The following is a 27152-nucleotide window of genomic DNA, read 5'->3' as shown; positions in this document are numbered from 1 at the left end:
ATAAAGGGAGACTGGACACCCCTTCTGGTTAAAGTAGATAATATTTTGAGGAGAAAAACAAATGATTAGAATCACCAGTGCATGATTTCGTTTCTTATTACCCAACCCATCTTGTTTTCTTCTCTTTTGGAAACATCACTTCACACTTCAAGAACCAGCATCTCAAAGATCATTTCAAGTAAGTGCAAGAATAAGAAAACCTTAGCCTAACAATCCTAGGAAGTCTCTCGGAACCAAACAATGACTTCTTAGCTTTGCTGTCCTCACTTCTCTTTCCTAGGCCAAACCTTTCAAGCATCTTTCCTTCTGCTCCAGTTTCTTTTATGTGTTCCTCCCTGAGTGATCTTGGGGCAACATCTTTAATCATGGAAGAGTAGAAACCAGTGGGACTTACAAGAAAATATATAATAAAAGGAAAGCAATTGGCTGTAAAGGGAAAGATCACGATGAAGTGTAGGGAAAACCAGTGTCATCGTGTGGCAGAGTGGTCTTTGACTGCTGCGGCCCACCCTGGATCCACAGATGGGACAGACAGGGTCCCTGCCCATGAGCTTCCCAAGGGCATCCCCAGGCACTGAATCATCCAGCTGGGGCTAAGGCTGAGAGAACACAGAAGACACAGCTTCTCCCTGCGGTAGGGGTTCCAGCTCCTGCCACAGGCCCTTTGAGAATGCTTGGCCCTGGCTGGCAGCTTGACTCTTACTCTGAAGGCAAAGACAAAGTGGCCCCTCAGAGTAGAACTTCCACTACGGGGAATGTGGGATCCCCTGGGCTGAGGAATTAAAGGAAAATTGCCTGTGACCTGTCAGTTGGTGACCTGCTGGGAAGCCTGCTTCATCTACATTGCTAATTAAAGCCCATATTAAACCCAGTCAAACATTCACACGAAAAGCCCCACCAGAAGGAGTGTACAAATTCCATCAGATCAAAAGGAGCCTCATGTGCAAGTCCCTACCTCAAATGCCTGACCCTCTTTATACCACATTCCTTCAAGAGTCCTGGGGAAGACATTATGTGTGTTCAATACAGAGAGCAACTGGCCTGGATCATTAATTTCCCTCCTAGTGAGTTGCATAGGGAAAGTCAGAATCTATCCAGTGCAATGAGTATGTAAATGTAGGGATGGCCACAGAATCTGAAGGGGAAGCCTTCAGTGATAACCAGAGTTTCTATTCGGAAAATGGAAATGGGAACACTGAAAAGGTTACCACTTTGTGGCTAAGATGATAAGTTTGGTTGCAGGAAAGTTGAATTTAAGCTGCCAGGGTGAAATAGAAAATGAAACCTGGAGTCCAAGATCAAGGTAAAGATTGGGGATGGAAAAAAAAAAAAAGAGCATCATGAGCATTAACGAGATAGTTGAGATATAGTGATAAGTTAGGTCAGTGTGGGAAGATACAAGGTGAGAAGAGGCGCTGAGATGCTCCCATGACCACAACCAGGTGTGGATACTGAGACGCCCACTGCCTACTGTGAGCTCATTTCCCCATTCATAATACGGGAACCTCCTCCGAGCATGAGGATTCACCAGTAGAAACCTGTAAAATGACTCCCTAAACTGCTTGGTGTCTTTCCACCCATCACAGGCCAAAATATGTTCCCAGGCCATCAGAAGTTCTCACACAATAATGCAGGAGAAGACAGCCCATAAAGGGTGGTATCCTTGACTACTCCTCTCTCAGTCCTATTAAGGTTTTGTTTATAATACACAGGATAGAGGAGCGGAGAGTCCTCTATGCCACTCTGCCGAGGATCCGGTTGGCCCATCTCAATAAGTGGAATGCCTTTACTTCAAAATCCCCCGCCCATGCTCTTTTATACTCCCCCAGTGGGCCTGCACGTGGGAGCAGAGGTTGGAAGGTAGGTCTCCAGGAAAACTCACCCTGGGGTCTCTCTCCAGCTGCTGCTTGTGGCGTAGGCTGCGTCTTCTCTTGGCCTTTGCAAGGCCATTGTGGTAAAAGTGGTACAGGCCTTCAGTGAAGGGGAGCTGTGAAGAGTCAAACAGACATGTGACATTGTTAGCTTCTTGGGCTGGCCCCCGAACAAGACATCAAAGCTGGAGCTGCATGTTGAGGCTCCATAGGATAGAAAAGCATATGAGGAAACCACCGACAACCTTCCATCAGACTTGGTCCTCTGTTTCCCCATCATTGTACTCGTTCCCCTTTTTCTGCTTTTTCTTACATAGTGCCCATTACCCTTTCCCTCCACAAATACCTTTTATTCTTTCCTCCCTTTCTTTAGTTTATACCCATCTTTCAATTTCCTCTTCCCCTCCCCTCCATGGAGCTTTGCCTTTATACTCATACTCACACCAACTTCCATTCTCCTCTCTTGGACTGGTGTTTATGCTCCATGTTGGGTTGCTCTAGCATCATGTTGTAACCTAGTCCTGTCTTCACAGCTGGGTTGTCTGTCTTATGTATTGGGCCCTCTCTGTGACCCCTTGATGCCTCTCATGCTGGGCACAATGTAACCATATAAATCTAGTTAGTACCTGCTGGATGACAGGCCAGGTTTCCCTCTATCTCCCTTTCCTAAAGATCCTTGGCGTTAGATATGAGTGTCAGGATTAGTTAGAGAAGCCACTATAGTGGGATTTGGGGCCTGTGAAAATCTAGAAGAACCTAAAGAGAACTGTCACTGGCTCTATGATTCAAGGCAATTTGGCAAAGGAAGTCTTGATCTAGGAAGCAGGAGACCTGGATGTGGCTCATGTATGTTACCACCTAAACTTAGGCAAGTCATTTCCCCTCTGGGGGTATTTTTCTCTTCTTCTGTATGAAAATGGAACCTTGACGTTCCCAGATCTCTTCCCCTTCTCCACTGAAAGTGGCATTCCAGGACTTTGGCCATATTCTTTTGGCCAAAGCAAGTCAGAGGCTAGACCAGGTCATAGTAGGAGGATCGCAAAGTTCCAGGGCCATGTAGGAAGGTAATGTAGGAAGACCAATGATTGGGCCATCAATATGTCAGCCTACCACACTCAGAGAGTACCAGGAGGCCCACCCTGAAGATACATCGCAGACCAGCTCCAAGCTTGCGTAAAGTTGCTGGCTAATGTTGGGAACTTTCCAACATTACCAAAGGCTGATAGTGAGTAATTATTCTAAGTGCTCTGATCATGTGTCTTGTCTTGTTATCATTGTTATCTAGCCAACTAAATATCCCGTCAACACTAGCAGAGCCACTCTAACCTACGGCCAAGTGGACCATGTGCTCTTTATAACAAGGAAATGCTTCCTCCTTCTAGAAAGATTCATACAAAGGTTTGGTTTTATATTTAGTATTAAGGATCAGAAGAATCTTAAAAAAATCTTCATCATTCAAAATTATCCTGGTATGCCCAAAAGAACACTCTCTAGAGACAAACTTTGGAACAACTGAACTGCAAGCTCCATGAGAACATGACTGTTTTTCTCACAGGTGTCTCTAACATAGTATGAGCTTCATGAATATTTGTTGAATGTACACAAAATATCAGGAGGGTCCAGAGTTTGGAAAGAGTCGCTGAGTAGCTGTGTGCCTCAGTGTAGACGACTAAGTATCTCTGGGTGTGGCATTCTTTGGACATTATTAACATATTTAATGTATTGAGGATCAAGCAGGAAATATAAGGATATGAGTCAGGTGTAGAATAGGAAATGGTATAGCTTGTGGAAAACTGGAGAGTATATGCCCTTCCTCGAGACAAAAAGATTGAAAGCACTGTGCTGGCCAAGTAAAGCCCAATTTGTGAGCCAATGAGTGATGCATATTGTACCTTCTAGCTCCGAACAGCCTAGGGCTCTAATAAGTGCTTGGCAAAAGGCACATCTGAAAAGGGTTTGAATTCATAGAAACTTATGGGATTAAACGGGGAGTAGAAATACACTCTGGTATTCTGTTGGGGGGGAATCAACTTGATTACAGATATGGCTGAGACTGTCTGTTATTGTCTGCAGTTGGGCTCACGCTCTCTGGAGCAGCTGTGGAAGACAGAGATTAATCACTGCCAAGCATCAGCTCTGGGGCTGAGGTTCTCTCTAAATGATGATGGAGAAGACGGATGAAAAGTGAAAGCCTAAGCTGAGAAATTACTGGCTGATTTCTTCACAAGCAAGCCTGTTCTCTGAAACCTGGAATAACCCAGAAGAAGTCTGCATTTGGCCAAGTCAATATCAAATAAATAGAATTTGTTAAGGGGGCTTTATTGGTGTCGTAATAAATTTCACATAGATAACAAGGTTGGAAAAACAATTCATGTTTGACATCTCTCTCTCTCTCTCTCTCTCTCTCTCTCTCTCTCTCTCTCTCTAATCTATCTATCATCATCTCTCTCTCTATCTAATCTAATTATCTATCTATCATCTATCTATCTATCTATCTATCTATCTATCTATCTATCTATCTATCTATCATCTATCTATCTATCATCTCCCTATCTATCTATCATCTATGCCTATCTTGCTAACTGTATATCTGAGAGCAGCAATAATAAGGATGAGTTAAATATTGAAATATCAGCCTCAGTTTCACTGGGATGAAGTTACAAAGAGCACAGAAAAGGCTGTAAAGAAAGAAAGGGGTTTACAGGAAAGAAAACTTATTGCACTTTCCAAGAGTGAATGACCATAGAAATGATGCTGCATTTCTGTTTATTGCCACATAAAGATCTTCACAATATATAGTTTTTGAAAAAACAAAAGAGCATCCTCCACATGGGAGGATGCTCAGCTAATGTTCACCTAAATGTTAATAACAGGTGGTGTAATTTAGGGTAGTTTGTCATCTGTTCACCTCTCTGTATCATTTTCTACAATGAGCTTTGAGTACTCTTAAAAATCAACATATACTATAAAGGTAATTTCATTTTGGAAAATAAAGCAAGTGTACTTCATAGCATCTCAGTGTTTTCACACTGGAAATGCCCTAAAAGAGCGTCTAGCACTATGTCTCACTTTACAGAGGTTGTGACAACTTAGCTGGCACCCTCTTAGGGAGGGAAGTGTTTTTATCTGGGAGAATCCTGTGATGGTTGGTAGAGTCCGAAGGCTAAGGGCACCTCGAATACAAAAGGATCTGCTCTGCTTGGGAAGAATGTTCTTCACCCTTGAGAAAAGGGGTTGCCAAGGAAACCGGAGGTAGAAAAAGGAACGGGAAAGGAGATGGTAAGAGGTATGAGGCCTGGCATGACATAGGGCAAAGGGACCACTGCTCATGCCTGAGTGGTGCGGTGACCAAAGGATTTCTCAAAGCATGTCTTAGGCTTACTTTAAAGTTGTTTGTGTTTTGCAATACAAAATCCTTCTCTGTACCCCGACATCTTCAGTAAAATGCATTACAGTTGCAAATGCCTTGGGTAAGCAATTAGGGTTTGGTTGGTGTGGGGAAGTCAGGGTAGAGGGGCTGAATTTCACACCTGAGTTACAGTAGTGAAGACTTGAGATCAAATGTGTGGGATGAAGACATAATTTGTTAACTGGGAAGGTTTACTGAAGGCAGAAAACTGGATCCAGAAGTGAAATAAGGATCCAGCTCTAGCCCTCAGAATTTATAAGAATGTTGGGTAGGGCTTGGGATTTCTACAGGGCACATGATGTGAGGAGAGCTGAGTGGATCTCATCTAGATTCCAAAGGCCCAAGCATCCCTAGTTGACACCTGGATTATATGGATTAAAAAAAGCAAGATTCAGAAAGTTACATAATTTGGTCAAGGTCACAGTGCTCCACAGAAGTAGGGGTAAGACAAAACCTCATGGCTGCTGAGGAAGTTTAACCTCTCTCAGTTTTATAGAGGGAGAGGCTGAATATTAGTCTTGAGTCAATGTACCCTTGTTTTGTGGTAATTTTGTATTTTAAAAATAATTTCAGGCTCACAGAAAAGTTTAAAGAATAAGGGAAAAAACTTTCATAGAACCTTAACCAAGACTCCTCAATCATTAACATTTTACTGCAATTTTCTTTCACTTTTTATATGTATGTATTAATTTTGCTAAATTTTTTTCAGTGTAACTGGTAGATGGTGTTTGTGCTTCCTAAGAACAAGAGAGTACAAGTATGAAAATCAAAAGACTAATATTAATATAATACTATTTTGTAACTACAGACATCATTTTGCCAATTCTCTTAATGACATTCTTTATAGTAAAACTAAATGGCCCAAAGTTCAATGTAGGACTCCATGTTGCATGCAGTTGTTATTTCCCTTTTAATCTGGAAGAATTTCAAAGTTTGTCTGTCCTTGTTTTTCATAACCTTAATCCTTTTGAAGAGTACCGGGCATTTATTCTATAGAATGCCTTTCAATTGGGAATTGTTCAATATTTTCTCATCATTAAATTGAAATTATGCACTTTGACAGGAATAGCACACATGTCATGGTGCATATGTCTTGATGTGACATGCAGCTTTTTAAATGCAACTACTGTAACGTCAGACTAACCGTTCTGAGTTCACTCACCTAGTGGTGAGCTTACAACTGAGCACAAGACACAGGTGCAGGCATATTCAGTGCTGCTTGCTCACATATTTCTGAGCATCCAAGTGTGAGGATACTGAATAACTTAAAAATATAACCTATACCAACAATGAGCAAGTGAAATTTGAAATAAAAAATACAGGGCATGGTTCAGTGGTTGAGCATCGACCTAGGATCCAGGATATCACAGTTCAATTCCTGGTCAGAGTACATGCCTGGGCTGTGGGCTTGATCCCCAGTTGGGGGTGTGCAGGAGGCAGCCAATCAATGAGGACTCTCTCATCACTGATGTTTTTCTCTCTCTCACTCTCTCTTTCTCTTTCTGAAATCAATAAGGGCATATTTTAAAAAAAGAATACAATACTATTTATATTAGCACTATCTCCAAACAAAATACTTAGGTAGGAATAATTCTAACAAAATAGGTAGGAGATCTATATGAGGAAAACTACACAACTCTGAATGAGATCAAAGAGCTATATATATGGGGAGATATTCAGTGTTCATGGATAGGAAGACTTGATATTGTCAAGATTCCAGTTCTTCTCAAATTCATTTATAGATTCAATGCAATCCCAACTTCAAGACATACTATAAAGCTACAGTGATCAAGGCAGTGTGGTATTGGTGAAAGAATAGACTAATAGGCCAATAAAAAAGAACAAAGAACCCAGAAATAGATCCATATAAATATAGTCAACTGATCTTTGACAGAAGAGCAAAAGTAAAACAATAGAGCAAAGATAGTTTCTTCAACAAATGATGCTGTAACAAGTGGGCATTCATATGGGAAAAAAAGAGAAGAATCTAGACACAGACCTTACCCTCTTCACAAAAATTAACTCAAAATGAATCATAGGCCTAAATATAAAGTGAAAAATTATAAAACTTTTACAAGATAACATAGGAGAAAATCTAGATGACTTTGGGCATGGTGGTTTCTTTTAAATACCACACCAAGACACAATCCATGAAAGAAATAATTGATAAGCTGGACTTCATTAAAATTTAAAACTTCTGCTCTATGAAAGACAGTATCAAGAGGATTAAACAACAAGCCACAGACTAGGAGAAAATATTCGCAAAAAACACCTGAATGACTGTTATCTAAAATCTACAAAGAACTCTTAAGTCTCATTGGGAAATAGAAACCCAATTTCAAAATGGGCCAAAGGCTTTAACAGACATCTCACAAATAAGCATATGAAGAGACAGTCCACATACTATACCACTAGGAATTGGAAATTAAAGCAATGAACTATCGCTATGCACATATCAAAGTGGCCTAAATCTGGAACACTGACAACTCCAAATGCTGGTGAGAAGGTGGAGCAACAGGAACTCTGTCATTGCTGGTGGGAATGCAAAATGGTACAGCCACTTTGGGGACAGTTTGCCAGTTTCTTACAAAATCAGACTTGGTATTTAGTCAAAGAAGTTGAAAACTCATGTCCACAAAAAAAGCTTGTCATGTATGTTTATAGAAGCTTTATTCATAATTTCCGATATGTGATAGCAACCAAGATGTACTTTAGCAGATGAATGAATAAATAAGCTGTGGTACATTCAGATAACAGAATATTATTCAGTGCTAAAAAGAAATGAGGTATCAAGCCATACAAAGACACAGATGAAATTTAAATGCATATTACTAAGCAAAAGAAAGAAGTTAATCTGCAAAGGCTACCTACTGTATGATTCCAACTACCTGGCATTCTTTTTTTTTTTTTTTTTTTAATGTACCTTTATTGATTTCAGAGAGAGGAAGGGAGAGGGAGTGAGAGAGAGATAGAAACATCAATGATGAGAGAGTCATTGATCGGCTGCCTCCTGCACGCCTCCTGCTGGGGATTGAGCCCGAAAACCTGGGCACGTGCCCTGACTGGGAATTGAACTGCCATCTCCTGGATCATAGGTTGATTCTCAACCCCTGAGCCACACTGGCTGGGCCTACTTGACATTCTTGAAACAGCAAAACTATGCAGACAATAAAAGATCAGTGTTTGATGAGGGTGGAGGGAGGGAAGAATGAACAGGCAGAGCACAGATTTGAGGAGCAGTAAAAATAATTTGTATGATGTTATAATGGTGGATAGATTTCATTATATTTTTGTCCATACCCATAGAATTTACAACACAAAGAGCGAACCCTAAGGTAAACTGTAACTTTTGGGTGATTAGGATGTGTTTCTTCCTTAGTAAAAATGTACCATTCTAGTGAATAGCATTGAGAATGGGGGAGGAGATGCAGGTGTGGGGACAGTGGTGTGTGAGAAGTCTCTGTACCTTCCTCTCAATTTTGTTGTAAACTTAAAACTGCTTCAAAAAATAGTCTTTAAAATATACATATACATAGCCCATTTCAGTGTATTCCAATTGCTATAATTACCCAAACAGGGAGGAACATGTTGGGAATGGGATATAGATTATGTGGCTTTTTGAAAAAGTAATTTTAATGATTACTTCTACTTATTTTCTTCATTCTTTTCCCTTTAACTTTTTGGGGGGCATGGTTTGGCAATGAAGAAAATGGGGATAAAGAGCTGGACATTTTGAAAAAGCTCAGTGACTCCAAAACTATACAAGGATATAATAATTGAAACTAGTCAATAAGAAGCCATACTATTCTTAGCAGAGTGCCATATGGATGCCCAGAAAATGATACGCTATCTCATAAAAATCAATAAACGGAAACTAGCACAAGACAGTGCTGTACAGAAGGCAAACAAGCCACATTATTTAGATGAAGAAAGTAAATATGATTTCACTGGGGGAGTGGGAGGCTTGATGGCCCCTCTCAACAGATGCCTCGCATGCAGCAAAGGGGACTAACTGTGTGTGTTCCTTCAGCTCCTCCGTCAGCAGGAGGCCTGTGGAATGAGGATGCCATTCTTTGAGTAACCAGATGTGACAGGCGATATCACTTAGCCTCAAGTTATCAGAGCATGTTATAAGGTTCGCCTTGTCTGAGAAGGTCCTTTGTGTGTAGAACCAGAGACCAATCGCTAGAGTTTTCCACACCCCAACTCATAAACTAGGTATTTGTGAAAGCTGGATGGAGACATCAGATCAGATGAAGTCTTGTAAACTGGCCTAGAGAACTTACAGGGTGCTTTTCTTTGCACATAAACCTAAATATGTCATTTTTCTGTTTGCAGAACCCATCGTTTTCAATGTTCTTCATCTCTGCAGGGCTCAATAAAATTTGTTATTAAAATAGGAATGCATAGCTGGATATTCCTCTGGAATTAGCTATTGGAAAGGGTGTGGGTTATTAGCTATTTGAAGGGAGGCCAGGGGGGAGAGTAGAACTCATTGACCTAGCAATCGGGACACCTGGCTCTAAGCCCACCTTCCCCATCTAAGCCACTCCTAAGCATTTGTCCTCCATAAACACACTCAGCTCCCCTCTATGATTCTAGAAGTTTCTCTCCCCTATGACCTGGCTCACAACAATGTGGAAGCGTGGGCTTTCCATGTCTTTTTACTGTTGTGGGACTAAACTAATAGCTCACAGTGGAATTCACACTATGATTTACTCCCAAGAACTAAACAATTGATTTATGTCAAGTCTAAAATAACCAGGTAATGAGATAAGTAGAGGGCACCTGACTCAGCCTCACTCATGAACAGTTCCTTTCTAGGCTCAGACAAAATTTCCATATTTTATCTCAGAAATGAATATGTAAAAAACCTACATTATTCCTTTGGAGTGTCAGGGAATTCTCTACCTGTCAGCTGTGCTGAGATGCCAGTGATACACTGCTGTCCCGGCTTTTCTTTTCGCCTTCTAAGTTGGGGGTGGTGGTGTCTGTTTTAGATTTGTGTATTTTGTATGTTGGGGGAGTAAGTAGGATGCATTTAATTATTTTGCTCTTAGCTGGAATACATTTCATGGCTAGAACTGGCTGCCTCTGCTAGCCATTCATTGTGGCTTCAAAGACAATAATTAAGCCATTAGTACCTCCAATGCCATGGGCCAGTGTCGATGAGATCAAAGACACATAAACTGACTCCCTAGTAGCATCATCTGTAAAATGTTCATATGTCCAGGACATGAACGAGTCTGTAGGACAAAGGAGCCAGGGTGGGAGATCTAGGCACTTCCAATTCACTATGAGCTCAACTTGTTATCCTAGGGTTTCCTGTGTATGGCTGCTCTGTTATATTTTCCAAGTACCCATCAATGCCCCTTCTACCTACCACAAAATCCAAACTTTTCATATGTTGTGGGTAACCCCACCTGAACTGACCCAGTCCACTTTTTTTTGGCTTCATCTCCCAGTTACCTTCAGAAAGTATCAGATGAAACTACTTGCAATCCTAAAATCCAGGTGTACTTTGTTGCATGTGCTGTGTAGTCCTCTATAAACCCCCCTTTCATTTTAACTTGTTGAAATTGTGAGCCTCAACGTAATTCACCTCAACTCGACATTGCCTGCCATATGAAGACTTCCCTTCTGCTGACAGCCATTGCCTCATGCGTGCTATGTCATAAATCTATCACAAAACTTACTGCCAGTACTCTAGTTGTTCGCAAAGAACACTCCTCTTTCTCTGTGATTTATGTATTTTATCTAACTTATATCCTCTGTGTAGCAGATGATGTTTTGATGTCCTGCCTTCATTCCCTTGGCCTATCCTGGAGGCCACCTGTAGATAGTACCTACATATGCCAAAGTCTTCATGCATCCCTCTGTCCGAGGGTGTTCTCTGATGAGGAAGCAGGAATGATCTGCTTGGGGCAGGAGAAATGCCATGGATTTAATGCCCTTCAGGGGCAACCCTCAGCTAAGGAAGAATGAGAGCTGGTGGTTAAATGTTCCAGCTTCTCCGCCGTTTGATGAGACAACTCAGAGATGTTGTAACTCTCAGAGGGTCTCAGTAGTACAATGCTGTGGTGATGGTCTGCATTTTGTTTATGTATCTCTGTATCAATTCCCTTGGTTGTTTCCCTCCCACACTGACTCCAAGCTTGGCCGTGTAGCTTGCTTTGGTCAATGGGACTTTGTAAATGTGATACAAGCAACGATTTTAAAAGTGTTTGCACACTGAGGCTTGATCTCTCCTTGATATTTTGAAACCTTGCTTAGACCAGTGGGATTGAATCCCAGTTGCCTACTTGTTCCCAAATTCACGTCTTAGTATCTAACATCATATTTGCTTATTGAATGTATCAGTCTTCATGTGGCTTCTTCTATAAATTCTTGGTTACAAGACTTCTGTTTAGCTATCTTCAGTTGGTCATTCAGGTTGATTATTCTATAATCTAGTTGTAATTCTGATTTGATCCTGGGAAAAGGTGAGTGTAACTTCCATCTACTCTGCCGCCATACTGGATCCCCAAGAAACATAAATTTCTATTCTATCTTTCACTGAGTATCAATCCAATAGGTTGTTGGTGGTGTGGAATCCCTAAACTTATGAGTAGTTTAATAAAAACTGGGGTTAATAAAAATGTTAACAACAGAATGGTGAAAAGCAGACCACGAGGTCCTGAAATAAACTGGCATGGTTAGACCAAGCTGGTTTATGTGGCTAATCATTTATGGGAATCTCACTCAGTCCATCCAGTCTGAAAGGCTGGTGCAATGACTCCAATGATGCATTGACTGAACCACGGCCAATAAACAACAAAATTCAAATGCTCCTTGAAAATAGTTAAGAATATAAACATCACATTTGATTGCCTTTTCCTCATGTGTGAAATGAAGGGTTAAACTAATTTCATTCTAAAAACCCTTCCTACACTGACAGGCTGTAATTCCATAATTGTAGTTATTATTTGTAAAAATCTAAATGACTATGGGTAAAGCAATTAGAATAATTAGCCAGGTATGCCACAATATTTTGGTGAAGTAGCAATCTCCCAGTGGTCTGACAAGTGACTAGAAACCATTATTTATAAAAATCACTAAAACCACATAAATCTAAGTTACCACAAGAACACTTTTCTTCCTGCCTTTCCATTACCACTACACCTCTCGAAGGAAGTGTCTACACTTGATGCTTCCACATCACCATATATACTGCTACTCTTCACCATCTGAGCAGACAAAATTAAGTCTGCAGTAAGACCTTGATCAAAATACAAAAGAAGTGAAAAATTACATCTCTTTTTCTCAAGTGAATGAATATACCTAGAAAAGGAAATAAAAAGCATCTAAAGTGGAAAAAAGAAGTCAAATTGTCACTGCCAATGACATATGCTATATATAGAGAAAACTCTAAAGACTCCATAAAAAACTAGAAGTTATAAATGAATCCAGTAAAGTTGCAGAATACAAATTTAATATGCAGAAATTTGTTCCATTTCTGTACATGCATTTACAACTGCATCAAAAAGAATAAAATACCTTGGAATACATTTAACCAAGGAGGTGAAAAACCTGAAATCTGTAAGACAATGATGAAAGAAATTAAAGATATCACAAATAAATGAAAGGATATATTGTGTTCATGGTTTTGAAATATTAACATTGTTAAAAAGACCATAGTACCCAAAGAAACCTGCAGATTCAATACAATATCTGTCAAAATTCCAATGGCTTTTCACAGACCTAGAACAAATAATTCAAAAATTGATAGGTAACCAAAAAGAGCCTGAATACTTAAAGCCTGAGAAATAAGAACAAAGTTGGAAGTATCACACTTCCTGATTTCAAACTATACTACAAGGCTATGGTAATCAAAACAGTATGGTACTGGCACAAAAATAGACACATAGAGCAATGGAAAAGAATAGAGAGCCTGGAAGTAAACCCACACTTATATGGTCAATTAATCTACAATAAAGGAGGCAAGAATACACAACAGGAAAAGGCAGTTTCTTCCATGAATGGTGTTAGGTAAACTGGTCAGAAACACACAAAAAATAAAACGGGACAACTTTCTTACATCATATACAAAAAAAACTTAAAATGGGTTAAAGTTCTAAAATATATGTAGAACTTGAAACCATAAAACTCCTAAAAGTAAACTTTGGAAACAAACTCTTTGACGTTGGTCTTAGCAACATTTTTTTTGGATATGTCTCCTTGAGCAAGGGCAAGAAAAGCAAAAATAAACATGTGGGACTACATCAAACTAAAAAGCCTTTGCACAGCAAAGGCAATCATCAACTTACTGAACGGGAGAAAATATTTGTTAATGATATGTTCAATAAGGGGTTAATATACAAACTGTATAAAGAACTCATGTATCTCAACATCAAAAAGCCCCACACAATCTGATTAAAAAATAGGCAGAGAACCTGAATAGACTTCTCCAGAGAAGCCATAGCGATAGCCAACAGACACTTGAAATGATGCTCAACACCACTAATTATCAAAACCACACAGAGTATCTATTGTCAGAAAGTCAACAAATAACAAGTGTTGGTGAGGATGTGGAGAGAAGGCAACCTCCACGCACTGTTGGTGGGATTGTAAACTGGTGCAGTCACTATAAAAATAGAGATTTCTCTATATTCTACAATAGAACTCCTGTATGACCCAGCAATTCCACTTCTGGGTTTTTATTTATCTGAAGAAAATAAAAACACTAATTTGAAAAGATATATACACCCCTATGTTCATCGCAGCATTATATGTTCCACCAAGATATGGAAGCCACATAGGCGTCTATCAATGGATGACTGGGTAAAGAATGTGAAACACACACACACACACACACACACACACACACACACACACACACACCGGAATATTAGTCAGCCATAAAAAATAATGAAGTCTTGCCATTTGCAACAACATAGATGAACCTAGAGGGTAAAATGCTAAGTGAAATAAGCCAGACAGAGAGAGACAAACACTGTATGATTTCACTTGTATGCGGACTCTAAAACAAATCAATGAACAAACAAAAGAAAACAGAAACAGACTCCTAGAAACAGAGAACAGACTGATGGTTGCCAGAGGGGGTAGGGTCAGGAGGATGGGTGGAAAAGGTGAAAAGGTGAAAAGGTTTAAGAGGTTCAACCTTCCATTTATAAATTAATAAGACAAGTGTGTGTGTGGGGAAAGCACAATCATAAAGAATTTAGTCAATATTGTAGTAACTACGTATGGTGACAAATGGTTGTTAGACTTATCACGGTGATCACTTCATAAGGTATGTAAATGTCAGATTATTACATTGTATGCCTGAAATTAATATAATATTGTATTCCAACTATACTTTAATAAAAATGGCTGATAATAAATATTTAAAATACACATATCTGTCAACAGATTCCTACCCATAATAGTGAAGAGCTCTTATAAACCCAAAATGAAGACAAACAATCCATAAGAAAGATTTTTTTTAGAGCCAAAAACCTGAACAAATACTGTATAAAGAAGAATATCCAAATTACCAATAACCATATGAAGAGAAATTCAGGTTCAGTCGATTATCAGGAAAATGCAAGTTAAAATCACAATGAGACACCACTCCACACCCACCAAGGTAGCTAAAAAAGAAAAAGGCATAAAACATCAAATGTCAGTGAGAATGTGGAGCAGTCAGAGCCCTCACACCCTGCTGGTAGAAATGGGAATTGGCGTAGCTGCTTTGCCAAACTGTCAGCTTGTCTATGGTATGCAGAATTCTCGGATGGCCCCAAGAGTTCCACTCTCTAGTGCATATGCCTTGTAAAATCCTCTCCCCGTGAGTGCAGGCAGGACTATGAATATGCTGGATTTTACTTCTGTGATCAGGTTACATCATGTGACAGAGATGAACAGATTTATCAAATATAGTAAAGATCCCAAGTCTGTTTAGTTGAATTAATTTAAAAAAAAAAAGAAGAAAAAATCAAGAGAAATTATCTTGGGTGGGCCTTACCTAGTTAGGTTAACCTTAAGCAGGGGTTGGTCCCTTCCTGAAGGAAGAGGTTTGAAGGGTCAGAGTGTGAGAAGGCCTCTCGAGGGGGCCATGTGGCAAGGTCATGATAGTAACCTCCAGGAGCTGAGAGTGGTCCTGGCCCAGCAGCCAGCAAGGAAATGCAGACTTCAGGTCTCTAACTACAAAGAACTAAATCCTTCTAAAAACCTGAATATGCTTGGAAGTGGATTTTCCTCTAGCTGTGCCTCTAGATAAAGACACAATGGCCAATATCTTGATTTTAGCTGGTGAGGTTTTGAACAGAAGAACCAACTAAAATGTGCTAGATTCCTTACCCACAAAAACTATGAAATAACAACTTTGTGTGGTTTTAGGCCACTACAATTGTAGTCATTTGTTACACGGCAATAGGAAACTGATACAGTCTCATAAAGTTGAAAGTATGCATGCCCCTTGACTCAACCATTGTATTCCTAGGAATGTTCCCAACAGAAAGCCATATATGTTTTCACCAAAATACATAGACCACAATATCCACAGAGGAAATATTTATAATAGCCTAAAACTAAAAACTACCCAAGTGAGCAAGGGGGGGACTTATGGGAAGCTGATATAATATTTTATTTCTTGATTTGGGTGCTGGTTACACTTGTGCGCCCTGCTGGTGAAAATGTATTAAGCTGTGCTCTTTCCTAAAATAGATTATACTTCAATAAAATTAAAATGATCAAAATTTTATTATTTCATTACCCAAGGACACAATTATTATTAGATTTAAAAATATTAAAGTTTCATACATATAAAAGTACCCACATGATTTTACTTGTGTGATCATCTTAGCCTCAGTCCTACATGAACAAAACACAAAACATACCATAGCAAAAGGAAAACACCTAATTGTCAGTTGTTTGGATTTTTATCCTAATTGTTACTTGATTGTTGGCGAACCTTCAACATACTGTTTTAATAAATATTTTTTGTTTTCTTTTAAAGGGAATTAAATTTAGTAGCATATTGAGAATTTTAGGGCATTCTTTGGAATAACGCCTTTGTTATTACTGTAAATTCACTCACTCGCCTAAACATATGCACTTTCTCTGATGAACGTACATTTTGGGGCTAGGCCATGATAAAATAAAAAACTTTAGTCTCATCACACCTTTGAGAGGGTAAAGTTAAAGATATTTTTACTCCATTTTAGAGAGGAAATGTAATGGTTTGCTCATGGTCTCGTAAGAGTATATGATCTTGCAAAATAATCAATAGATATTCATTGAATGCCTCATATGCCAGCCACTGGGCTAAATATAAAACTATAAAAAGACATAATATATTGTTTCTCCTCTTGGAATATTTATGAAATACCTGAAGAAATGCATACTCATATACAATTAATTAATGACATTGGTTCATGCAGGATGGGGCAAAAGTAGGTTTACAGTTGACACAGAATTTATTCTTGGATTATTATTTATTATTTTATGATTTTTCATACAAACAACTGTAAACCTACTTTTGTCCCCCTCTGTATGTTCATGCTAAATAAGTATGAGATAAAGAAAGAAGTAATAAGAAAAAAGGGGAAGGAAAAATAACAGAACTCTAAAATGGTACCCCAAAGGCAGAGAGCTCTTGGCAGCCAGGAAAGGCTTCCTGGAGGCAGCATGATAGGAGAAAAAAATTATTTTTGATAGAGAAAATTTGGTTTTAAATCTGGCCTCCCCCCCCCCCCCCCCCACTTTCCATATATGAGCAATGACTTTACCTCCTGAAGCTTTAAGTTTTCCATCTGAGAATTAGGGCTGATGCCAATAATTTCTACTTCACAGGTTTGTGATGTTAAATGAAGAAAGTTAGTAAAATAGCAGATTCCTCTAGTCTGCACCGCTGGCCTTTCTTTGGGTGAATAAATAATTACTGAGAATCTTTGGTGTCTGACCCTGAGTATCGGAGAAGATGGGGCTTAAGGGAGTTGGGAAGGATACTAAGTGTTAGAGAGAGAAAAGAGAGGGAGGTATTGGGGGTTGAAAATTTAAAAAAATGGTAACAAATGTTGACAAAAAGTACAGCACTGCATGATGAAAACAAGGCAGGACAGAGTTTAGGAAACATGGAGCAATACATACAATTAAGGAGGCTCCCTTACAGGCCGGCAAACCTGGCAATATACTGGCGAGGGTGAGGAAGCCAGAAATACAGAAGCTATCCCTGAATATTTACCTTTTAAGTGGAACGACAATACTTACAACCCTTGCTGCTTACACATGTGAAATGCCTAGAGGAGGAGTGATGGCTGTACTAGCGTATGTCACGTAGGCTTTGCTCTTTGTCCCACAGGAATTTGGAGAAGGGAAAGCTCACTGTCGCCCATAGCATCAGGGAAGGTTTGGAGCTCAGTCTCAAAGGATGGGTGGGACAGAGGGGGAAATAGAGGGTTTATTCCTGACAGGCGTAGCATCCTGCAGAGATCCATCAGATGTAAGTATCTTGCCGTAGAGTTATTTTTATTTAAATATGAATCAGCAAAAATCATTTGGATAAGAGATCTTACTTCTGAGAGGTGATGGAGAGGTGAGGAAAGAAGGGGCAGGTTGGGTAAAAGCCCACGTCTCCTAGACAGGGACTGCAGGCTTGAGGCCGGCCTGCAACACCGTGGGCTCCTCTCCAAGAAAGGACGGGGGAGAAAGAGACTTAGGTATCTGATTTCACCCAAAGTATGAGTTCCCCGAGGCTTTAAGGTGAGTGTATTGAGATGACCCAGACTCATTTATGCTGAGATTGTCTCTACATCTTCTTGCTCAAATTCCATCCTCAGAGCTGTAACCCTTCATTAAGTTACCTCTATACCAAAAAGCAACCCTCTTGGACAATCAATAAGTTAAGCCGTTATCAATCTCAGGTCCAGCTAGATTTGATTAAGTTTCTAAGGTCAGGTCCTGGGTGCATATTTTCAAAAGGAGATAGCAATATCCGCCTGCACTATGAAACGGTGCATGGTAAGGGGCGAGAGTAAGGGCTAGTTCTGCACCGCTGCAGTCCACACTCAACAACTAGAGCCTGATTCCTTTCCAGCGAACCCCAAAGCCCACACACCCTGCAGGGCACTGAGCCTGGTGTGGCAGGTGCTAGGTAGAAAGAGCGTGAGTTCGCCAGTGAAAGATCTGGGTTTAAATCCTTGGTTGTTTTTATCTTGGGCCTTATGGAGCCAATTTCCTCACCACGACCACAGGCTTAATGATAAGAGCAGCTTCCCAAGAGTTGCTGAGAATATTACGTAAGAATGTATGTAAACACTCCAGCAGGTAAAGGTGCCCTGTAACTGTCAGCTAATAACCATCACTCGTCTACTTACGGTGCCTGGATCCCCTGTCTTGCCAAGTTTGGTCAGGAGGGTGGGAAGGAAGGACAGGGTTGGCTTGCTTACCGCCTTGGTGGCACTTTTTGAAACAGCCCACGGGCCCTGGGCCAGAACCCAGCCGGCTGCTGGCTCCCTGGCTTCCTCTCTCCCCTGCTCCACCCACGCTCCCCTCCCTCCCTCCCCTCCCCTCCCCTCCCCTCCCCTCCCCTCCCCTCCCCTCCCCTCCCCTCCCCTCCCCTCCCCTCCCCTCCCCGGGAGCAACAAGTTCTCTTCCCGAGACCCGCCCACGCGCCCCTGGCAGACCCGGCGCCTCCTCCTAGACCTCTGACAAAACGCGCTGTCAAACCCACCTCGGGGCGAAATCTCGGCTGCCAACGCCCTGGGGAGGCGGGAGAGCCCGCCGCCAGCCAAGGAGCCCCCCCCCCCCCAGGCTGGGGGAAGGCAGGCGGGAGGCGTGGGGAGTGGGCGCCGAGGGGCTGATAGGAGTTCCCCGTTCGCGCTGCCCTCGAGAGGCAGAAGGACCCCAGAAAGCGCCCACCGCCCCTCTCGAGCCTCTCTCCTGGGATCCCGAGGAAGGAGGTGGGGCCCGGGCAGAATCGCACACCCCTCCACCCGGCCCTCTGTTGCCAAATCGCATCCTAAGCCTCCTGCTGTTCCCCTCACCCGGATTTCTCCTTGCACCCGCGCCCTACCTCGCCTCTCGTCAGGTCCCTTAAGGACGCTTGAGATCCCTGCCGCGACGTTCCGCAGGAAGAGCTAGCAGGTCCGCCAAGCCCCCGCGCAGCCCCGCGCCCTCCTCTCCTCGGCCCCCCAGAGCGGGAGCCCTGCGCTCCCCAAAGGAGTCCCCAGGCGGTCTAGACTGGAAGGCTCATCCTGGTGCCCGAACGGTTGAACTCTGCCAACTTCTTGGAGTGGGGATCCCCGCGTCCTCCCGGGAAAGCCGAGCTGGCCGCCCACATACCAGGAGAGCCACCTCGACTTCTCCGCGGGGAACTCCCCTCAAATCTACCTTTCCAGCGTCTACAGCTCCGCTTTGAGAACTTGACAGCGGACAGGAGTGAGCTCCTGGGGTGGGCTGGGTGGGCGGGGGCGAGAAGTTCCGCCCTGATTTTGGAAAGAAAAAAACACATAAAACAACCAGTTCCCATTTCCAAGTCTCCTGGAGCCAGGGGAGCCTCTTTCCCTGGAAAAGAGCAGGGGCGAAGTCACTGGGAGGGAAGTCCTCCTGGCGCGGGGTCCGAAAAGCACGGAGATGAATTGCAATGTCCAAGCTGCTCGCCCTGTAGGTCAGAAACTACTCTTTCTCGGGAGATGGGAGCCGGGAATAGATCCATCCATCCCTGGAGAGACGGCCAGCGCCGAGCCCGGAGGTTCAGCACCTCATGCCTGCGTCCCCAGGCAGCCTTGAGAACTTGGTACCTCGGACAGCAGCCCGGGCGCACGGCATTGCTGGAACGGTGTTATCCGGTTTTCTCCCAAAGAACAATAAATTATTTTTATGACCTTACTAGTACAATTGAAGGACATTTTAATTACATAACACGGGGCAGATCACCGGAGGCAACATCGTGTTAAAGAGCCGATGGCAGAATGTCTGCATCGCAGGAGAAAGAGAGAAAACTTGCAAATCTGCAACGAGATTGCGCAGGACCGTGTCCCCGTTTTGAAACAACATGCGAAATGCAAGGGAGCTCTTACCTTTCGGACCCCAAAGCCGTGCTCCGCTGCAACTTGGCGAGCCGCTTCCTCTCCTCCTTCGTGCAACTCCACGAGAAAATGATTCGTGAAGACCGGTCTCTTGGCAGAGGCAAAAACCATGACACCGAAGAGGAGCCCGGCGGCCACCTTCCACGGGGAGACACCGCCGCCTTTCATCTTCGGGAGTGGAAAGTGGTGCTAGGAGGCGCGCAGGCTGGCGGCGCGGGGACCCGGAGGAAGGTGCAAATAAGAAATAGAGATAGTTTTTTGTTTGTTTGCTTTTTTTTTTTTTTTTAAAGGAACCTTTGTGTAAAGAAAGAGACTAATCAGGGGCTTGGAACGCAGCAAATCAGTGTGTGCTCTCCAGCATCTGGCCGGCGGCCGGCGGGCTGGCGGAGGTGCGAATGCGAGGCGCGGTGTGCATTCGGGAGAAAGAGCGAGTGTCTGTCTGGGCTGGATGCTAAATCTGCATTTTCAGCTCCTCCTCAGCTCCCATCCCTCCGGGGCGGGAGGAGAGCACCAGTCCGGGTGACGTGCGCCCGCCAGCGGCCAATGGGGAGCAGAGAAGCGGCGGGCCCCGCCCCGGGCCACCCCGGCCCGCCCCCGGCCGCCCCCGGCTCACCCGCCCGTCGGGCCGCCCTCGCCCGCGAGGGGCGCCGCGCCCCTTTCAGCACCGCGGAGAGCTCCGCCGCCGCCGCCGCCGCCCAGCCGGCCCCGCTCCCCGGAAAATCCCCCCCAGCGCCCCGCTCGGCGCCCCAGTGATGTCATTGTTTGTGGAAATCTGTCCGGCTCAGGAAAGGGAATTACGGCTGTGCTGCTCTCAGGCCCCGGGGGAGCCGGGGCACCGGCCTCTGCCTGGGTGCCTGCCCTCTGCTTATTCCCCCTGCAAAACCTGCCCCTGCCCCCCCCCCCCCCCCCCCCCGGCGTACTCGCCTCCCCTTCTCCCAGTAACAAAGCAAACATCAACCCTCCTCCTGCCACTCTGGGAGACCACCTTTGCTCCCCTTCTGGCCCTGGGAGGGTTGGGGGACAGCAGCCCTCTTGAGGTGACTCCTGGGGGAGGGGGTGCAGGAATGAACTAGTATTATTTATTTATGATTTCTGTATTTCTGTATTTACTTTGGTAGGCTCCAGGCTGATCTGGAACGAAACAGCTGGGAAGCCCAGCAGGAGGTAAAGCTGCCCCATCAGCAGCTGTCATTAGAGGAGACTCCCCCAGGGGTCCTGAGCTGCTGGGCAGAGGCTTCCTTCAAGAGAGCCAGGGCCGGGCGGGAGGCTGGAGGAGCCCCCTGGGTGTGAGGGCCTGGGGGCCTTGGGAAGGGGCAGCCGCCGGTCCCAGGAAAGGGGCCAGACTCCGGTTGAGTGTCCTCCAGCTTCATACTGGCAGGGGGTCGGCTAAGTTATCCAGTTAAGAAACATGCACTCGCACTCTGCTAACTGCTTACAACTGACTCCTTCCTGCCCCAGAGGAGGCAGAGCTGCGATGTCTGCAGCCAAATGAGGGCAGTTGTTTTAAAGCAGCACATATATTGTTGAGTTACAGGGTATGCACAGGGGTCTCAATTCTCATTTGGCTCCAAACCCAAAATTCTGCCTTACGTGGATAAGAGAGGTAAGTGACCTTTTCCCTAGAGATGTAAGTATATGCAAAACACACACACACACACACACACACACACACACACACACACACATCATACTGACACATTTCACACACATACACATATCTATCTAACTCTCTATCTCTCTATCTTTACAGGATTTCCTCTTTTCATTTTAGCATGAAGTCAGAACCTACAGGAAAAACCCCTACTATTGGTTAAAATGAGTATACATTTAATGCCATGGACACACTGTCTTCAGAGTAGATCTCAATTCACACAGTGGCTTCCTTAGACACCTTCCAAGCATTGCCAGTGAAAATGTAGGCATTACTGAAGATCTTGATTAAAGCATAAGAAATTATTATTATTATTATTATTAGGTACTTGAATTACTCTAAGAAAAGCTAAGTGAGGTGCTGAGAAGGTGCTAGTACATAGACTAAAGATGAAGGCGCCAGAGAAGAGACAAAGTTTCTACAAAGTATTAATAAAAGGGAACAGAGCTACTCTCAGTTTCTCAGTTCCTTACTGCTCAGAGGCTCATTTCTGCCAAGGTTTATTTTATTTAATTAATTAATTTTTTTTTTTTAAGAGAGAGAGAGATCGATGTGAGAGGGACACATAGATTGGTTGCCTACATAGATTGGTTGCCTCCTGCACGCACCCAGACCAGGGCCAGGGATCGAGCCTACAACTGAGGTACATGCCCTTGGCCAGAATCAAACCCAGGCCCCTTTAGTCTGTGGGTGCATGCTTTAACCACTAAGCAAATCTTGCTAGGGACAAGATTTTTAAAAATATTATTACCCTTTCTTACATCGCAGAGTCCATCTATTTGATTTTAACACAAGATTTTCTTACATAGAGACTTTCAACCTTTTTATTTCTCTTTTCCTTATGTTTTATCCATAATTTGAATCAAAGTACTAGGCTGGTCTGAAGAACTTCCAAATTGTTTTTCCTGCCCTGTATTGTCACTTGAGAAAAACGGCACCAAATGTGAAAATTACATTAGATGGATTCATAATCATGAAGAGCATTTCAAAAGCAGCAGCAGAGATAGAAATCTAAGTTTTTAGAAAAATAAATCCTGCAGAGGATCAAGTAAGCCAATTTAGAAGATTAGGGGTGTTGTGAAATAGCACTACTAATGTAGCTAAATCTCTCTGAAAATGAACATGAAATTACCATCTATTCAGAGATATTTATTAATTTTTTTTATGAAACCACAGAGCAATACTGCATTTCCTAAATAAATTCCTCAAATGAAATGCTAGTAAGTGTTGAATCTTATAAACCTGCATTTTAATAATTAAAACCATGTAAAAGGGAGTATAAGCCAAATAAAGCTTGGATTGATGATTAAAATAAGCCATTTTTAGTGGTTTACATAGAATATAGTTCATCATAATACTGTCAGAGAAGCATAGCAAATAAAAATAGAATTTTTGTGATGCAAATGCTAAGTATCTAATGCATAACAATGTAGTAAGCAAGTGGAGGAAATGTATTGCCTCATTAATTGTTTTTTGAAATACAAATACACATCCATGTGCACACACACCATTGTTTTTTTTTAGATAACTATTTCTAAGCTCCTTTCTTTTTTTTTTCAAATATAGTAACTTTGGAGCAATAAGGTGAACAGAAGAGAGATTGGCAGAGAACGTTTCAAGGACTGAAATAGAATTCAGTTGACAGAAACTATTGCAGGCTCTGCTGTCACTGACTGACTATGCCACTTGGTCCAAACCACTGCATCTCTCAAAGCCTCCATCTCCTTATCTGTTAAAAGGAGACAGTTGGATTAGATATCCTCCAGCTCCAAATTCCTACAACTTCAAAGAGATGGCAAAGTACAGACTATGATGTAGAAAGCACCATCAATAGCTTGTGAAATGTTGAGGACAGTCATACTTTTTAAACATTACCATGGCTAACAGGCATTTATTTTTATATAACCTCCCCCCATAGAGTCTTATATTTACTAACTGTGGATTTGAGGAAAGATGACTGGCTGGCAGGCGTTGGGTGGAGGGGGAAAAGGGGGGAAATGGGGGACATCTGTAATACTGACAATAATAATAATAATAATAATAAATAATAATAAAGAATAACTGGCTGATACTCAGAACCAGACATGAAAACCATCAGCAAGCTGAGGTTCTTACTATTTAGGATACTGTTGTACCTATCGAGAAAATACGGCTATTTGATTCCAGTTCAGATGTGCCACATACCCTTAGCACCTCGTTGAAGTCACTGTCCTACAGAGAACAGAATATTCCCATTTTATGACTTCATAACTATAGATCAGAAAACCTATGTGTAATTAAAAGAACCCAAACCACCCGAGGCACGTTTGGGATCCTCCCACTGAGATGTGCTTCCAGGGAGAACTTTTGGCCCAGGGAGCTTTAGATGAAGGGAAACCCTTCACTTGAGGAGGAGGGAGAAAGCCAGAGATAGTCCTAGGAGAGGCTGCTGGAACGCTGAGTACTCTTTGCGCCATTAGGGAAAAGATTTTATGTTTCTGTTGATTTCTTTTCAATTGGGTGAGGCATAATCTGAAGGGAAATAAGTCATGTACAACAGAAGGTACGATTTAAAATACAGCCTTGTTAAAAATCAGTTTAGGCTTCGCCCTTCCTGCCACATTCATTCTGAGCACATTAAGTATGGTAATAATTTCATTGGGTGCTAGAATTCTCTGCTATTACAGTGTATTACCAACCCTTTCAAGGAGATTCTTCCTAATGCCCCTGCCCTCCCTGTCCCTTCCACCCCAGCTCTTACTCAGGCTTTCTGAAGCACTGTTACCACTTTATGGGTTTCTGCCAAATTTTGAACTCAACATTGATCGAGTTTTTAAATTTTCTCCAGAGAATTCTTATTTTCCAAGATCTCACCTTATTTCCCTGTGGCATTTATCTACAATCTCATATTTTCTGTAACTTAAAATTCAGGTGCTCAGAAATTTTAAGTAGTACCTTTTTATACCCACTCCTTCTAAATCATTGGCATTCACTTGGTCCTGCCTCCAATTCCTATAGCCTTTACCAACTTGTACCTCTTATCTCTGTTTTTCCTTTAGTCGCAAAGTCTTAGCTGACTTTTGTTATCTAAGCCACCTGAAATTAATATGGTGGGGAGGGCTCCGGGGCTTTATCAAGTGTTTAATTTTTGTCAAGGCACTGAATCCAGAGTGCTTCATCGACAAGCCCTCAGATTTATTCAGACTAAGTGACTCTTCATAAATAAAAGCTAGCCCTGGATGGTTTTCTCAGTGGTTAGAGCATCAGCCTGTGAACTGAAGGGTCCTGAGTTCAATTCCTGAGAAGGGCTCGTACCTTGGTTGCAGGCTTGACCCTGTTGTTTCTTTATTTTCCAAGGCAATAAAAATGATTTTTTGTGCTAACTTAGGTTCTTTTATTTTAATAAAATTTGAAGGCGCTAACCAGTGAGGACCAGGATCCGTTTCACCTTTTGAGAATCAGGAACACAGTGCCGTTCACTATATTTAGAGTCCTTCAAGGTCTTCAGGAGGACACAACAGTGTGTGCTCACCTGGGAAGCCGGTTATTTCTCAGCGCTTATCGGAGCGTCGCTTCTTGTCTATGGAGAGTGGCTACCTACTCATGAATTTTCTGCCTTGCATTATTTCCCTTTTCTTTTCCAGGGTCTTTAAGAAAATGTACAGTAATTGTTCAGTTCGCTTTTTGAATGATCATTGAAATTATCTTTAACAGGGAGAATTTTTTGTTTTTGTCTTTTGCTTCTCAAACTACCTACAATATAGAAATAATTCAGAGAGAACAAAGTACATGGCTTGTTGGCAAAGATAAACTGGACTTTAAGAAGATAAAATGTTATGTGTAAAATAAAAGTCCAAACATTGAAATGTATATGTTGTAAATTTTTGCCTGTGCTCTCAGATATCCTTTTTTTTCTGGAAATATTTTACCCTTTCATGGTTTTAGATACATGGAACAGACTGAGGAATGTCAGCGGAGAGGGGGTAGGAGGGTCTAGATGAAAGAAGGTGAAGAGATTAGCCAATAGCCCTATAAGCATAGCCCACGGACACAGATGACAGTGTGGTGAGGGCCAGGGGAGGGGGGCATGGCCTGGTGGAGGGGGCGAAGAGGGGGAACGTGGGGACATCTGTAATAGTGTCAATAATAAAAAATAAAATAAATACAATTAGAAAATTTGTTTTCTTAAAAACAAACATGGCATAGCTTACTTTTAGAAAAAGTCATCATACAATATCCATTTTATCATCTATGATACTAGAGAGAGTAGGCCAAAAAGTATGCAATGGAAGCATATTTTTAAAACTAGCTATTCGAAACCATACCTAGTGGCTTTTATAGATTTATTTTCTCTGTTAAAATTCTACACGCAGGGGACTATAATTCATATAGGACCTAATCACAGCATAATTAATTTGTGTGAATGCGCTCCATGATGCATTAATTTATGCTAGTGGTATCCAGTTCACAAGCATATGGATCCCAGTGTTAAAAAAATCACCATCCGTTAAAAGTGAATAATTTCTCATGAAAACATTCCAAGATGTGGCTTTTTTTGGGGGGAGGGGTGATCAAAGATTAAGCAACATGTTCACAATTAGCTGAAGTTAGTGCTTCCCATTCCCCCCCCCCCCCCCCGAGATGTAATGGGGCCTGAACCGCCCAGTTTGCTGGATTCCTCACCCAGACTCCTGGTTCATGTATTTTGTATCCCTGACCTGGCCCATAAAGCCATCTAGAAGTTTGTGACTTCTTGTTTAAACAATCTATGAGGTCTCAATTGATTTTGCTACAGAGATTTTTATAATGCCTTTAAGAGAACACAGTAAAATAACACAAAAGTAAGAATGTATTCTCTAAAACAGTCATTAGCATAGATGTAAAAAAACCAACAACACTCTAACAAATTAGACTTAGACTTCAGGACACAGACTTTTCAGGAAATAGAAGCAGCCTTGGCCAAAGGGACCTGATCCACATGGAGTAACACAGAGCAGAGAGACTAACATACCCTCCCTTCTCTGCTAGTGATAAACTTTGCAAAGGTCCAACATGGTGAGCTTTCCTTACGTTCTGTATTTTGCTGTAGGGTGGTCCTTAGAAAAACGCCCGGGGAACACAGAACCAGAATGACCACTGTGAGAAGAGTGAGATAATGATGTAGAGTATGG

At 42.2% G+C, this 27152-nt stretch overlaps 1 protein-coding gene across 2 annotated transcripts in view; it reads right to left on the bottom strand.

Moving 5' to 3' along the window:
• Positions 1–20592, bottom strand: part of PCSK2 (proprotein convertase subtilisin/kexin type 2) — a 177179-nt gene extending 156587 nt beyond the window's left edge. The window contains exons 1-2 of one of the 2 annotated variants that reach the window (XM_016212025.2): positions 20343–20592; positions 1883–1987 (exon numbers count right to left, since the gene is read on the bottom strand). In XM_016212025.2, coding sequence (XP_016067511.2) covers positions 1883–1987; positions 20343–20519 — 282 coding nt within the window. In that variant the 5' untranslated portion in view covers positions 20520–20592. The remainder of the gene's footprint in view (positions 1–1882; positions 1988–20342) is intronic. The other variant, XM_087818587.1, reaches the window with a different exon arrangement.
• Positions 20593–27152: the final 6560 nt, after the last annotated feature.

This window comes from Miniopterus natalensis, chromosome 7 (genome assembly GCF_054644295.1).
Source record: "Miniopterus natalensis isolate mMinNat1 chromosome 7, mMinNat1.hap1, whole genome shotgun sequence".
Classification (NCBI taxonomy): Eukaryota; Metazoa; Chordata; class Mammalia; order Chiroptera; family Miniopteridae; genus Miniopterus; species Miniopterus natalensis.
Note: the sequence above shows the minus strand (reverse complement) of the source record. Positions and strands in the feature narration are given on the sequence as shown.